Source organism: Scardinius erythrophthalmus, assembly GCF_964197995.2.
Source record: "Scardinius erythrophthalmus genome assembly, chromosome: 1".
Taxonomy (NCBI): Eukaryota; Metazoa; Chordata; class Actinopteri; order Cypriniformes; family Leuciscidae; genus Scardinius; species Scardinius erythrophthalmus.
In genome coordinates, this window is record NC_138221.1 from 4,856,745 (window position 1) to 4,871,489 (window position 14,745).

At 45.6% G+C, this 14,745-nt stretch overlaps 1 protein-coding gene across 1 annotated transcript in view; it reads left to right on the forward strand.

The window, feature by feature from the left end:
* The window catches only part of LOC308703142 (uncharacterized protein), an 88,934-nt gene that overhangs the window by 375 nt on the left and 73,814 nt on the right, over positions 1–14,745 (forward strand). Inside the window, exon 2 of the mRNA XM_081386453.1 lies at positions 173–326. Within this exon, the coding sequence (XP_081242579.1) occupies position 326 (1 nt within the window). The 5' untranslated portion in view covers positions 173–325. The remainder of the gene's footprint in view (positions 1–172; positions 327–14,745) is intronic.

A 14,745-nucleotide genomic window follows, 5' to 3' on the forward strand; every position in this document is an offset into this window, starting at 1 on the left:
AGGAGGAGAGTGAAGAACTGAGTGAAGTGAAGGAGGAGAGTGAAGAACTGAGTGAAGTGAAGGAGGAGAGTGAAGAACTGAGTGAAGTGAAGGAGGAGACTAAAGAACTGAGTGAAGTGAAGGAGGAGAGTGAAGAACTGAGTGAAGTGAAGGAGGAATCTGAAGAACTGAGTGAAGTGAAGGAGGAGAGTGAAGAACTGAGTGAAGTGAAGGAGGAGAGAGAAGAACTGAGTGAAGTGGAGGAGGAGAGAGAAGAACTGAGTGAAGTGAAGGAGGAGAGTGAAGAACTGAGTGAAGTGAAGGAGGAGAGTGAAGAACTGAGTGAAGTGGAGGAACATCATGTCAAACCTGGAGAAAAACCTTTGAGTCACTCAAAAACTAAACAGATATTTTTAAAGAAAAGAAGAGCCAAGAAATCTTTCACCTGCACTCAGTGTGGGAAGAGTCTAACAACCAAACAAAGTCTTGGGATTCACATGAGGATCCACACCGGAGAGAAGCCGTTCACATGTGATCAATGTGAAAAGAGATTCTTATGCAAACGATATCTTAAAGAACACATGAAAATCCACACTGGAGAGAAGCCGTTCACATGTGATCAATGTGGCAAAACATTTCTTAGGTCATCAGATCTGAAGACACACCTGACAGTTCATACGAAGGAGAAGCCGCATTCATGTTCTGTGTGTGGAAAGAGTTTTTCACAGCTGCCTAATTTACATACACATGAGAAAACTCACACTGGTGTGAGAGAGTACATGTGCTTTGAGTGTGAGAAGACTTTTACTACAGCAAACTGTTTAAAACTGCACCAGAGAATTCACACTGGAGAAAAACCTTGCAAGTGTTCATACTGTGACAAGAGATTCAGTGACTCATCATATCTGAAAACACATGAGAGGATCCACACTGGAGAAAAACCTTACAAGTGTTCACACTGTGACAAGAGATTCAGTCAGTCAGCAGATCTGAGATCACATGAGAGGATCCACACTGGAGAAAAACCTTACAAGTGTTCACACTGTGACAAGAGATTCAGTCTGTCATCATCTCTGAAAAAACATGAGAGGATCCACACTGGAGAAAAACCTTACAAGTGTTCACACTGTGATAAGAGATTCAGTCTGTCATCATCTCTGAAATCACATGAGAGGATCCACACTGGAGAAAAACCTTACAAGTGTTCACACTGTGACAAGAGATTCAGTCAGCCATCAAATCTGAGATCACATGAGAGGATCCACACCAGAGAGAAGTCGCACACCTGTGATCAGTGCGGGAAGAGTTTCTCTATTAAAGCTAACCTGAAGCGACACATGAAAATCCATGCAGTGAAGAAACCACATCACCGCATGCATCGTTAACCTGTTAACCCTCACTATATATATTTTTACATCACTATATTAACCCTCTGGGGTCTGAGCTGTTTTCTGGGCCCTGGAGGTGTTCTGACATGCTCTGACATTTCTGGTTATTTCTGTTACTTGTGACATTTTCATGGCTAAAGTCTAATTACACTGTATTCAGCACAAACTCTGCTACAATAATATATCAGCAGCATGTATGTAAAAGTTAGTAGTTTTGAGATAATGACATTTATGCGTGGTTTGTGAAAATACAAAAAAAAATTCTCACTGAAATAAGGCCATGAAACCCATACTGATTATTTCTTCACAAGACTTTTGAAAATTGTATGACGTAGCCTAGAATATTTGCTCCAAAACTATGTGAAAATCACCCTGACTGCTCATTCAGATAAGACAATATATTGATTTAAAAATTTTACGACGTGTTTTGTGTTTAAAAGCCTTATGCGGGACCTCATTAATATGAAAGCTTTTCTCACCTGAGAAAGACAAAGACCCTCCCCTAACAGCCCTATTAGGAGCTATCAGGGCCCTATCATTCTGAGCAACCTTGCACAATACTGTAAAGGAGGAGATTTAAAAAAGAATGGCTTTTAAATTGTTTGGATTTATTTACAACACAACATAATCCAAAGATACACAACAAATGCCAAAAAAGCACTTCAAAGACAGACCTTTGTGCCATTCCTAAAAACATTGTACATACCTTTCATTTCCAAGATTTTCACTTTACCGTGTTCACGTACAGAGACTCATGTGAATTTTGAAGTCCTCAGTGGCATCTGGGCCCTGAAAAAAAAAAAAGTGAACATACTGATATCAAGAGAAAGGCCTGCACGATTTTGGAAATAAATATTAGATTTTTCTGGTTAAAATTGCTTTTTAAAATTCACAGAATACACACACACACACAAATGTTTCCAACATAATATAATGAACACCAGGTTTGTTGTGCCTTGTAGGCATAAGGTATATGCGCAGTGCCGGAAAAAATAATAATAACAATAAATAACCTATAGCAGTATAAATCTTTCAAAAGATTTCAGTAACAACTAAGCTAGAGAAAAATATATTGATTATCATGTTACTTCAAATGTTTCCATCCGTTATGATGATATATGATGATATGAAATGAGATAATAATAAAAACATGAAGCCGTTTGGTGCGTTTTGCTTTCATCCAAAATATGATACATTCAAACGCGATCGCGCAGCAAAATATTATACATTCAAAAGCGATCACTATCCAAAATATCGATCGCTATCCAAAATATGATACATTCAAACGCGATTGCTATCCAAAATATGATACATTCAAACGCGATCGCTATCAAAAATATGATACATTCAAACGCGATCGCTATCAATAATATGATACATTCAAACGCGATCGCGCTCAAATATAAAACATTATGGTTACCATATACATATCTACGTTTGAGCAGATATCCACAAACACAGTAACATTTACATTTAGTCATTTAGCAGACGCTTTTATCCAAAGCGACTTACAGATTAGGACTTAGTTAAGCGAGTCATCATGAAGAGGCAAAAACAACGCAAGAAGTGCTCAAAATACGAAGTTCAGGCATTATTCAGAGTAGCATAAGCCCGGTAAGCGAGGTTTTTTAAAGGGAAAGGGAAGGTTTTTTTTTTTTTTTTTTTAAGAGGTTAAGTGCTCACGGAAGAGATGGGTTTTCAGCTGTCTTTTGAATGTTGTCAGGGATTCTGCATTCCGGATGAGGGTGGGGAGTGCGTTCCACCAGCACGGAACTGTGAATGAGAATGTTCTGGAAAGAGATTTTGTGGCTCTCTGTGATGGAACCACGAGACGTCGCTCGTTGGCCGATCGTAGGCTTCTGGTAGGGATGTAGGCTCGTAGGAGTGAGTGAAGGTAGGAGGGAGCTGAGCCTGTGATAGATCTGTAAGCAAGCATCAATGCCTTGAACTTGATGCGAACAGCGAGTGGTAGCCAGTGCAGAGAGATGAACAGAGGAGTGACGTGGGCCCTTTTGGGCTCGTTGAAGACAAGACGAGCTGCAGCGTTCTGGATCATTTGTAGAGGTTTAGTTGCACATGATGGAAGTCCAGCCAGAAGAGCATTGCAGTAGTCCAGCCTAGAGATGACCAGGGCCTGGACGAGAAGTTGTGTTGCATGCTCAGTAAGGAAAGGCCTGATCTTCCTGATGTTGTGCAGTGCAAACCTGCAAGATCGGGTTGTCTTTGAAATGTGATCTGTGAAAGTCAGCTGGTCGTCAAACGTTACTCCAAGATTTCTGACCGACCTTGATGGGGTGATTGATGATGAGTCTAGCTGGATAGTGAAGTCGTGCTGTAGAGAAGGATTGGCAGGGAGGACGAGAAGCTCAGTCTTTGCCAGGTTGAGCTGCAGGTGATGTTCCTTCATCCATGTCGAGATGTCCGCCAGACAGCTTGAGATCCGTGCAGCTACTGTGGGATCATCTGGTTGAAACGAGAGGAAGAGCTGTGTGTCATCAGCATAGCAGTGGTAGGAGAAGCCGTGTGCCTGTATGATGTGTCCCAGTGATGTGGTGTAGATGGAGAAGAGGAGGGGACCAAGAACTGAACCCTGGGGAACCCCTGTGGTCAGTTGATGGGCTCTGGATACCTCGCCTCTCCATGCGACCTTGAAGGTCCTACCTGTGAGATAGGACTCAAACCAGTGGAGAGGAGTACCTGTGATGCCCAGTGATGAGAGGCTGGACAGAAGGATCTGATGATTTACAGTGTCGAAGGCAGCAGACAGATCCAGGAGAATGAGGACTGAAGATTTGGAAGCAGCTTTTGCAATCCGTAGGGCTTCTGTGACCGACAGTAATGCAGTCTCAGTTGAATGGCCTTTCTTGAAGCCGGATTGGTTTCGTAGCAGTAACAGTAAACACGGGTCTAAATATTATAATATTCCCCATATATCTAGCAACAGTTCAACTGCAACGTGACATTTATGCAACAATAACAAACTATATGTAAGAATTTCTTACCTTATCTTTCTTGTCTTCAAATCGCGTTCTTCTTCTTCTGAGGTAGCCTAAATCCAATGTAAGCTCAGGCACGTCTTTCAAACTCGAATAAAAAATAATTAGGAAGCGTTTGAGAAGCTGGACATCTTGTTGGTTTTATACAAATTACTTAAACAGAGAATATTTGTTTTCGTTTTGAATCCGATCATTTAAAAGTACACACTTAAATGTTTATAAAGGTATATGGCTCATAAATGTAAACACATGAATAAATTATTTACAACACTTTCTGCATCCCCTAATCTAAAGTGTAAACCATTCATCACTTCTAAATGTGTTACACATCATTCATAGATATCAAATTATCATATTAGAATGATTTCTGAAGGATCATAAGACACCAAAGACTGGAGTACTTGCTGATGAAAATTCAGCTTTGCATCACAAAAATAAATTACATTTTAAAGTATATTAAAAAAGAGAACCATTATTTTAAATTGTGTGACAAGTATACGCTGAGTTTTGTTTCAGTTTATAGACGTGCTCAAGAAAAAAAAGTTCACCGCGACGGAGAGGCAGAACGCACACCCTGTTTATTTTCTTTATTTTACAAAAGTACAGTGTTTTGATTTGATTGTAAGTGGACACATACAAAAGTAGAAATATCACAGATTATTTTTTTATATTTCTTTTTTCTGTATGTCCATAAATGATGGAGTAATTTAAGTTTAAAGTGCTACAATGTGAAGAAAATCCAGCAAAACGCGCCGGCGCCAAACTGAAACAGATACAGTTCATGAACCCTTTGTACTAAAATAGAGGTCGACCGATTCATTCATCGATTCTGTCAGGGTTTTACAGAGGATGCAGACAAGATGGTAAGGTTAATAGTTTATTTTCAGGGAGTGTGGAGATGCAGACAGATGGTGAGTAACAGAAACACAGAATAACAGTGGATGCTTAGCTGGTTGGTAATGTCCTTGTCTTTCTTTCTCTTTGCAGATGATGTCGGGCTGAAGGCAGAACAGGATGGCAGGCAGGACGGATTGGAGAGGATGAAATGACAGGTAGGAATCCAGGTAAGTGTTCGGAAGTCTGTGGGTCATGTGAACATCGACGAGACCAGACAAGGAGTGAAGGGAGAGTGCTGAATATAAAGGGTGGTTAATGAGGGAGTGCAGGTGATGATGATTGGTGATTGGGTGAGTGAGTGCAGGTGTGCGCCATGGAGGATTCTGGGGAATGAAGTGCACACACAGATGAAGGCTGAAGAACGTGACCGTGACATTACTCCCCCCTCCCGTAAGGCGCGTCCCGCGCCGAAGAAGGCAGCATACGGGAGGGGGGGTGGGCACCCTGGAGTCCGTGACGGGAAGGTGGAGCAGGTTCAGGAGTACGGACTCCAGGATGGTGGCAGGACAGACAGAGGAGGTGATCAGGACGGTGCAGGCTGAGCAGGGAACCAAGGTGAAGCAGACTGATCAGGGGACCATGGTGATACAGGCTGAGCAGGGGACCATGGCGGTAAGGACCTTTCTGGTGGCCATGGCGGTGCGGACCCTTCGGGTGGCCATGGCGGAGAGGACTCTTCGGGTGGCCATGGCGGTGAGGACCCTTCGGGTGGCCATGGCGGAGAAGAACCTTCGGGTGGCCATGGCGGAGAAGACCCTTCGGGTGGCCACGGCGGTGAGGACCCTTCAGGTGGCCATGGCGGAGACGACTGATAGCCCCCCCCCCAAAATTCCTTTGGGGAAATATCAGGCTTTAACACTGGACTGGAAGAGGCAGGGGGCGAAAGCGGCTCTGGGCTGGACAGGACCAGTGATGAAGGCGGCTCTGGACTGGACAGGACCAGCGGCGAAGAGGACTCTGAGCTGGACAAGACCAGCGGCGAAGAGGGCTTGGAGCTGGACTGGTCCAGCGGCGAGGAGGGCTCTGAGCTGGACAGGACCAGCGGCGAGGAGGGCTCTGAGCTGGGCGGAACCAGCGGCGAAGAGGGCTGTGAGCTGGGCGGAACCAGCGGCGAAGAGGGCTCTGAGCTGGGCAGCGATGAGGGCTCTGAGCTGGGCAGCGATGAGGGCTCTGAGCTGGGCAGCGATGAGGGCTCTGTGCTGGGCAGCGATGAGGGCTCTGTGCTGGGCAGCGATGAGGGCTCTGTGCTGGGCAGCGATGAGGGCTCTGTGCTGGGCAGCGATGAGGGCTCTGTGCTGGGCAGCGATGAGGGCTCTGTGCTGGGCAGCGATGAGGGCTCTGTGCTGGGCAGCGATGAGGGCTCTGTGCTGGGCAGCGATGAGGGCTCGGTGCTGGGCAGCGATGAGGGCTCGGTGCTGGGCAGCGATGAGGGCTCGGTGCTGGGCAGCGATGAGGGCTCGGTGCTGGGCAGCGATGAGGGCTCGGTGCTGGGCAGCGATGAGGGCTCGGTGCTGGGCAGCGATGAGGGCTCTGTGCTGGGCAGGACCAGCTGTGAGGAGGGCGTTGAGCTGGACTGGACCAGCTGTGAGGAGGGCGTTGAGCTGGACAGGACCAGCTGTGAGGAGGGCGTTGAGCTGGACAGGACCCGCTGTGAGGAGGGCGTTGAGCTGGACAGGACCCGCGGTGAAGAGGGCGTTGAGCTGGACAGGACCCGCGGTGAAGAGGGCGTTGAGCTGGACAGGACCAGCTGTGAAGAGGGTGTTGAGCTGAATGGGACCAACAGTGAAGGCCCTGTGCAGGGCAGGACCAGCGGTGAAGGCTCGGTGCTGGGCAGGACCAGCGGTGAAGAGGGCTCTGTACTGGACGGAACCAGCGGTGAAGGGGGCTCAGTGCTGGACGGGACCAGCGGTGAAGAGGGCTCTGTGCTGGACGGGACCAGCGGTGAAGAGGGCTCTGTGCTGGACGGGACCAGCGGTGAAGAGGGCTCTGTGCTGGACGGGACCAGCGGTGAAGGCTCTGTGCTAGGCTCTGTGCTGGACGGGACCAGCGGTGAAAAGGGCTCTGTGCTGGACGGGACCAGCGGTGAAGAGGGCTCTGTGCTGGACGGGACCAGCGGTGAAAAGGGCTCTGTGCTGGACGGGACCAGCGGTGAAGAGGGCTCTGTGCTGGACGGGACCAGCGGCGAAGAAGGCTCTGTGCTGGACGGGACCAGCGATGAGGGCTTTGAGCTGGACGGGACCAGCGATGAGGGCTTTGAGCTGGACGGGACCAGCGATGAGGGCTTTGAGCTGGACGGGACCAGCGATGAGGGCTTTGAGCTGGACGGGACCAGCGATGAGGGCTTTGAGCTGGACGGGACCAGCGATGAGGGCTTTGAGCTGGACGGGACCAGCGATGAGGGCTTTGAGCTGGACGGGACCAGCGATGAGGGCTTTGAGCTGGACGGGACCAGCGATGAGGGCTTTGAGCTGGACGGGACCAGCGATGAAGAGGGATTTGAGCTGGACGGGACCAGCGATGAAGAGGGATTTGAGCTGGACGGAACCAGCGATGAGGGCTTTGTGCTGGACGGGACCAGCGATGAGGGCTTTGAAAACTCTGGCTCTGGCTCGGGGAGAACGACGCTCACTGGCTCTGGCGGGCAGGCGACTGGCTCTGGCTCTGGCGGGCAGGCGACTGGCTCTGGCGGGCAGGCGACTGGCTCTGGCTCTGGCGGGCAGGCGACTGGCTCTGGCTCTGGCGGGCAGGCGACTGGCTCTGGCTCTGGCTCTGGCGGGCAGGCGACTGGCTCTGGCTCTGGCGGGCAGGCGACTGGCTCTGGCGGGCAGGCGACTGGCTCTGGCTCTGGCGGGCAGGCGACGCTGACAGTCACAGGCGCGGCGGGCATGACGCTCATAGACTCAGGGGCGGCGGGCACGACGCCTACTGCCTTGGTCTCGGCAGCTCTGGCGTGAAGTGCGGGCTCGGCTGGACTGGCGTGAAGTGCAGGCTCGGCTGGACTGGCGTCAAATGCAGGCTCGCTAGTGCTGGTGACTGAATTCCGGATGATGATGGGTGGCGTGGTGAAGATGGCTGGAGATGGTGGTTGAGTGGCGATGTCCTCAACCTCACCTACGGTGAACCTTGAGCCACTCAACCACAACACATGATCTAGATACTGGGCAAATGAGCCTGGGATTGCCTCCGCTGGAGCTTGCTGGTACAGATGGTTATCCAGTCCGCCCCAAAATACTGTTTTTAGGACATCATCTGTCCAGCTTACCCCAACAGAAAGCTCCAGAAAGCCGGCGACATATTCCTCGATTGAGCAGCCATCTTGAAAACAATGAATCAGACGATCAGCTGGGGTTAGGGTGAAGTGAGCAACTTCCATGCTTCGTGTGGTCTGGTCTTCTGTCAGGGTTTTACAGAGGATGCAGACAAGATGGTAAGGTTAATAGTTTATTTTCAGGGAGTGTGGAGATGCAGACAGATGGTGAGTAACAGAAACACAGAATAACAGTGGATGCTTAGCTGGTTGGTAATGTCCTTGTCTTTCTTTCTCTTTGCAGATGATGTCGGGCTGAAGGCAGAACAGGATGGCAGGCAGGACGGATTGGAGAGGATGAAATGACAGGTAGGAATCCAGGTAAGTGTTCGGAAGTCTGTGGGTCATGTGAACATCGACGAGACCAGACAAGGAGTGAAGGGAGAGTGCTGAATATAAAGGGTGGTTAATGAGGGAGTGCAGGTGATGATGATTGGTGATTGGGTGAGTGAGTGCAGGTGTGCGCCATGGAGGATTCTGGGGAATGAAGTGCACACACAGATGAAGGCTGAAGAACGTGACCGTGACAGATTCATTCATCGATTTTTTGCATTTTTAACATAATCGGCATCGGCCAATATTCAAGTGTATCAAGCCGATTATTAGGCAGGCGCATCTGTGGGCAGCCTAGTGTTGTTGTTGTGGAACACGCGTTCGACGCACGCTGCACCTAGAGTCATTCTCCAGCAGAGTGAGCAGACCTCATCCAGTGCTTAAGGAAGGAGCTAAGTTCCTTGGAGAAAACTCCTTTATATTTAATTAAAAACTTTTGATATGTTACTGCCAACTTAGAGAAAAAACATGAATAGGCGACATGACGTTCGGCTACTTTGAAATTGATAGCGTAGTTGAGGTTGCATTATCACAGTAAGTAAGCAAGAACTTTTATTTGTTCTGTTTGTGTGTCTTATAGTTGAGAGGGTTGTCACTCAATGCAGAGAAATAAGTAATAAAAAAAGAGACCAACTATATGCTAGTGAAGGACTGGCTTTGCTTTGCTAGCGTCGTTGTCGCTAGGGTTGGGTAGCTACAGACAGACCCGGAGCTAATACGGCACTGGTGCCTTAACGACCGTTATTTACCGGACCGAATATCAACGCGCATTTCTGTGCTTCATTTCAGTGCTACTGTTATGTCTGTGCTTCTCTTGGATGCTCTGAAAACGGACGTTAGAATAACAGAAACATCGCTTCGCTGCACTTGACACTAGTCAGCAGTTAACTTTAGCATACCGTTAGTTAGTAGCTGGATTAAACACAGTTAAAATGCTGGCCAAACAGTAGTGTAATGTGTGACTGTATTTCACTGTAGACTAGGGGTGGAACGGTACATGTATTCGTATTGAACCGAAACGGTACAGGCGTCACGGTTCGGTGTATAAATTTCCACGGAGAATACACGCTATAAAAATAAATAAAACTCGCGTTCAAAGTAATGCAGAACTACCGTTAGATACGCGGGTTCTTGAGGCACACCTAATCTGTAGCTCCGCTTTAGCTCCGGCTGCGATGTAAAGATTGCAATGCTGGAATATGTTGTGTGTGTGTGAGAGAGAGAGAGAGAGAGAGAGAGAGAGAGAGGGGCGCGGGCGCGGGCGCGATCGAGATCGAAAAGTCGCGTGTGTTTAAAGTCGCAAAGTGTTTACTTATATTTGTGTGCAAGTGCGCGCGCGTGTGTGTGAGGCGTGGGCGCGATCGAACAGTGGAAACATAAAAACATACTCCGTCATTTTGTTTATCAGGACATCATTCAAACTGCAAAGTGTTTAAGTTACTGTTAATTCAAATGTTAAGGAAAACAAATATATTAATCTGAAATGTAGCAAATTAATTTTCAATTCATTCAGGTACAATTACCAAACATAACTTTTTATGTCTTTTGTACAAGTGCAGATTGGTAAAGTGTTCAATAAATGTTTTTGTTGAGAAATATTGTCTATCTTAAGTAATTATTTGTGTTACATTTTATCTTCCAAATAGAGGTTAAAAACAAGCACATAATCGGCCAAGATAAATCGGCAGCATTTATCGGCCATCGGCCGACCCGGATTTCAAAAGATCGGCATTGGCCTGAAAAAAAACATATCGGTCGACCTCTATACTAAAAGCACAAGTATGATCTCATTATGATCTCAAAAAACAACCCACGCGTAGCGGCACAAACAGCCTTCTTCAGGGCATATACCCTGAAGAAGGCTGTTTGTGCCGCTACGCGTTGGTTGTTTTTTTCCCATGTCTTTTAAAATTTTCTAACATGAAATAGCCAGTCAAATAAAGGCTTTTTATTAATTTCTAAAAGAAGAGTGCCTTGGATTTTCTTCTATTATTATTCACTGAATTCCCGACCCCAAAGAGCACCTTCTAAACAAACTTTTTTGAACTCCTTGAGCACCCTGGACATTTTTCTCTTTCCAATCATTGCAATCATGTTTATTGTCTTCAAAACATCTTTATCTGCATGTTACAACGATCTATCTGTTAGCTGTGTGTGTATCAGTGACGTCCTGGAATGTCACATGATTATGGCTCTTCTTCATGTTCTATAAATGGGTTATTATTGTGCATAATAGCGCCCTCAGGCTATTGGTATGAATTGAAAACACAGTAAATCAGCGTATGCAGCGTTCATAATGATTACATCGACGCATTTGGGTATAAATTCAATAAATATTATTCCTGTCAATAGAAATATGATGTAAACCTATGAGAATCTATCAATATTTCTCCAAATCTGCACATTTTTGAGCTAAAAGCCCTGAGGGACGTTGTTTTGTGAATCGCTGTCATGACGACAGCACAGAGTTTTTTTTATGAATGAAAGCGGCTGACGCGCATAATTCATATCAAAGGTATCGACTCATTTTTTCATTTCATAACTCCTGACATAAATTAAGAAATAACTTTCGCTATAAGTTTCTCAGAATACAATAGTGGTCAAATACTGAAACTTGAGTCTTATATCTTTTTAATGATGTATAGTTTGTCAAGGTATAACATTAAATCTGATAGTAACTTTGAACTAAATAAAAAAAAAACGCTTCAGTGCGCGGGCGCACTGGCAACGGTTAACAGGTTAAAGTAGTCCAACAGACTACAGTGGCTCAACCTTAAGTTTATCAAGCGACGAGAATAGTAGTTATTTGTGTTTATCAAGTGATTAGAATACCCCGCTTTCCCCTACGCAATATTTACATATGATTTGACAGTTTACTTGAATAAATACCTAAAATATAAAAGTAGTGCAATATGCCTGACACCTACATGAACACTTTTGGTTTTGTGACTGTAAGTCATTCTCTTCAAATGTTATTGAAATTAGAAACGTGTATGGCAATAATCTTATGTAACTGTATAGACGGTCCCTAAATTTGAGAACGTCAAACTTTATGCCAGTTAATCTCCTAAAGCCCAAAGTGAATTTTTTTTATTTTTTTATTATAAATGGGTGGGCACAGGGGGAACCAAGAACCAGTCAGGGGGGACCAAGAACCAGTCAGGGGGGACCAAGAAACTGTCAGGGGGGACCAAGAACCAGTCAGGGGGGACCAAGAACCAGTCAGGGGGGACCAAGAACCAGTCAAGGGGGACCAAGAACCAGTCAAGGGGGGACCAGGGACCAAGAACCAGTCAGGGGGGGACCAAGAACCAGTCAAGGGGGGACCAAGAACCAGTCAAGGGGGGACCAAGAACCAGTCAGGGGGGACCAAGAACCAGTCAGGGGGGGACCAAGAACCAGTCAGGGGGGGACCAAGAACCAGTCAGGGGGGGACCAAGAACCAGTCAAGGGGGACCAAGAACCAGTCAAGAGGGACCAAGAACCAGTCAAGAGGGACCTAGAACCAGTCAAGGGGGACCAAGAACCAGTCAAGGGGGAACCAGGGACCAAGAACCAGTCAGGGGGGTCCAAGAACCAGTCAGGGGGGACCAAGAACCAGTCAGGGGGGACCAAGAACCAGTCAAGGGGGGACCAAGAACCAGTCAAGGGGGACCAAGAACCAGTCAAGGGGGGACCAAGAACCAGTCAAGGGGGGACCAAGAACCAGTCAGGGGGGACCAAGAACCAGTCAGGGGGGACCAAGAACCAGTCAAGGGGGGACCAAGAACCAGTCAAGGGGGGACCAAGAACCAGTCAGGGGGGGACCAAGAACCAGTCAGGGGAGGACCAAGAACCAGTCGGGGGGGACCAAGAACCAATCGGGGGGGACCAAGAACCAGTCAAGGGGGGACCAAGAACCAGTCAAGGGGGGACCAAGAACCAGTCAGGGGGGGACCAAGAACCAGTCAGGGGGGACCAAGAACCAGTCAAGGGGGGACCAAGAACCAGTCGGGGGGGACCAAGAACCAGTCAAGAGGGACCAAGAACCAGTCAAGGGGGGACCAGGGACCAAGAACCAGTCAAGGGGGACCAAGAACCAGTCAAGGGGGGACCAAGAACCAGTCAGGGGGGGACCAAGAACCACCAGTCAAGGGGGACCAAGAAGCAGTCAGAGGGGACCAATCAGAAAATTCAACTGAAAATAAATACTGGTTTAGAAAATATTAAGCACGATTTCCAACATCTTGTGCAATGCCAAGTGTTCTAACATAGATGGTATTAAATTTTTGTATTTTGCATGGATTAGACAACACGGTTCTGTTCCAATAAATACAAAATAAAAATCACACAGACATTTAGTAATTTAACATTATTTTATTTACTTTACTTTTTACATTACTTAATTTTCTACACAAAATTAAATGTGTGTGTGTGTGTGTGTGTGTGTGTGTGTGTGTGTGTGTGTGTGTATGTGTGTGTGTGTAAACGTTCTCAGCATGAAATGTGTCTGTTCCTGTGGGTTAACTGCTCCATCACATGTGTTATGCTCTGCTCTGCCTCAGAACAGCTGTATTCTTATATTGGGTCCCTTAGTCCTACAATCTAAGAAAGAATTAAAGAGCCTAGGTGTCATTTTGGACTGTGACCTGAATTTTAAGTCTCATATTAATCAAGTGACAAAAACTTGTTTTTATCATCTGAGAAATATAGCCAAGATTCGCCCTTTTTTAATCTTTGAAACTCATTCATGCTTTTATCTTTTCTCATCTTGATTATTGTAATGCTATGTACATTGGCCTACCTAAGGGCTCTATAGCAAAGTTACAATTGATACAAAATGTAGCAGCCAGAGTACAAATTAAATTAAAAAGGAGAGAACATATTACACCGGTTTTAATGGAAATACATTGGTTACCAGTTCATCAAAGGATAGATTTTAAGGTTCTTTTATTTGTTTATAAAACTCAGCACAATCTGGCACCTTTATACATTTCAGACTGTCTGTCAAGACTGTCTGTCAGATCAATAATCTTCCGGCACATTATACAGTTATTCATAAAAGATCAGGTGGTGCTTTTTTTAGCCACTATGCTCCAAAAATGTGGAATTCTTACCAAGTGAAGTGAAAGAGTTTACTAGCATTCATATTTTTAAAAGGCAGGTTAAGAGAGACAAGTAAGAGTGTTTAGAGAGGTACTGGCATGGCTTTGAGTGTTTGCTCAACTGAGCCAGATGCAAGAAACCCTATTATGAGGAACCTTTTTGGTTCTACAGCTCAATGTAAGTTGTATATATTTTGTAATTCTATGTTTATTATATTAGCAAAACTGACCAAAGTGCTGTACAATGAATAACTAAAAAGACAAGTAAAAAATAAAATGCATAGAATCAATAATCATAATCATATAAAACATAAATAATAAGAAAACTTTCAATACCAGGGCACATAACACAGAAATACAAAAAACAAACATGAGGGCCAGGTTAGGGAACAAGAAAGGCCAAAGATTAAAAATGAGTTTATAACCTGTTAAGCTGCAACCCCACTTTTGAAAAATCCCCAGAAATGACATACCCAAACTGAAACAGATACAGTTCATGAACCCTTTGTACTAAAAGCACAAGTATGATCTCATTTGAAAGCTGACACCTGGCAGTTTATTGTAAATGTAGAATTAATTATTGTCATAATGAATTTTTTTTATAAATAGCTTCAAAGTTTTGTAAAGTTATTAGAAATTTATTTTTTTAAAAAACATCCTCATGAAAATAAAATTGAAGTTGGCACTGTAGCAATCTAGAAATGCACTACAGCTAAAGCCACATGTCTATGCATTTTATATTTAAAATCTGAAGATGGTAC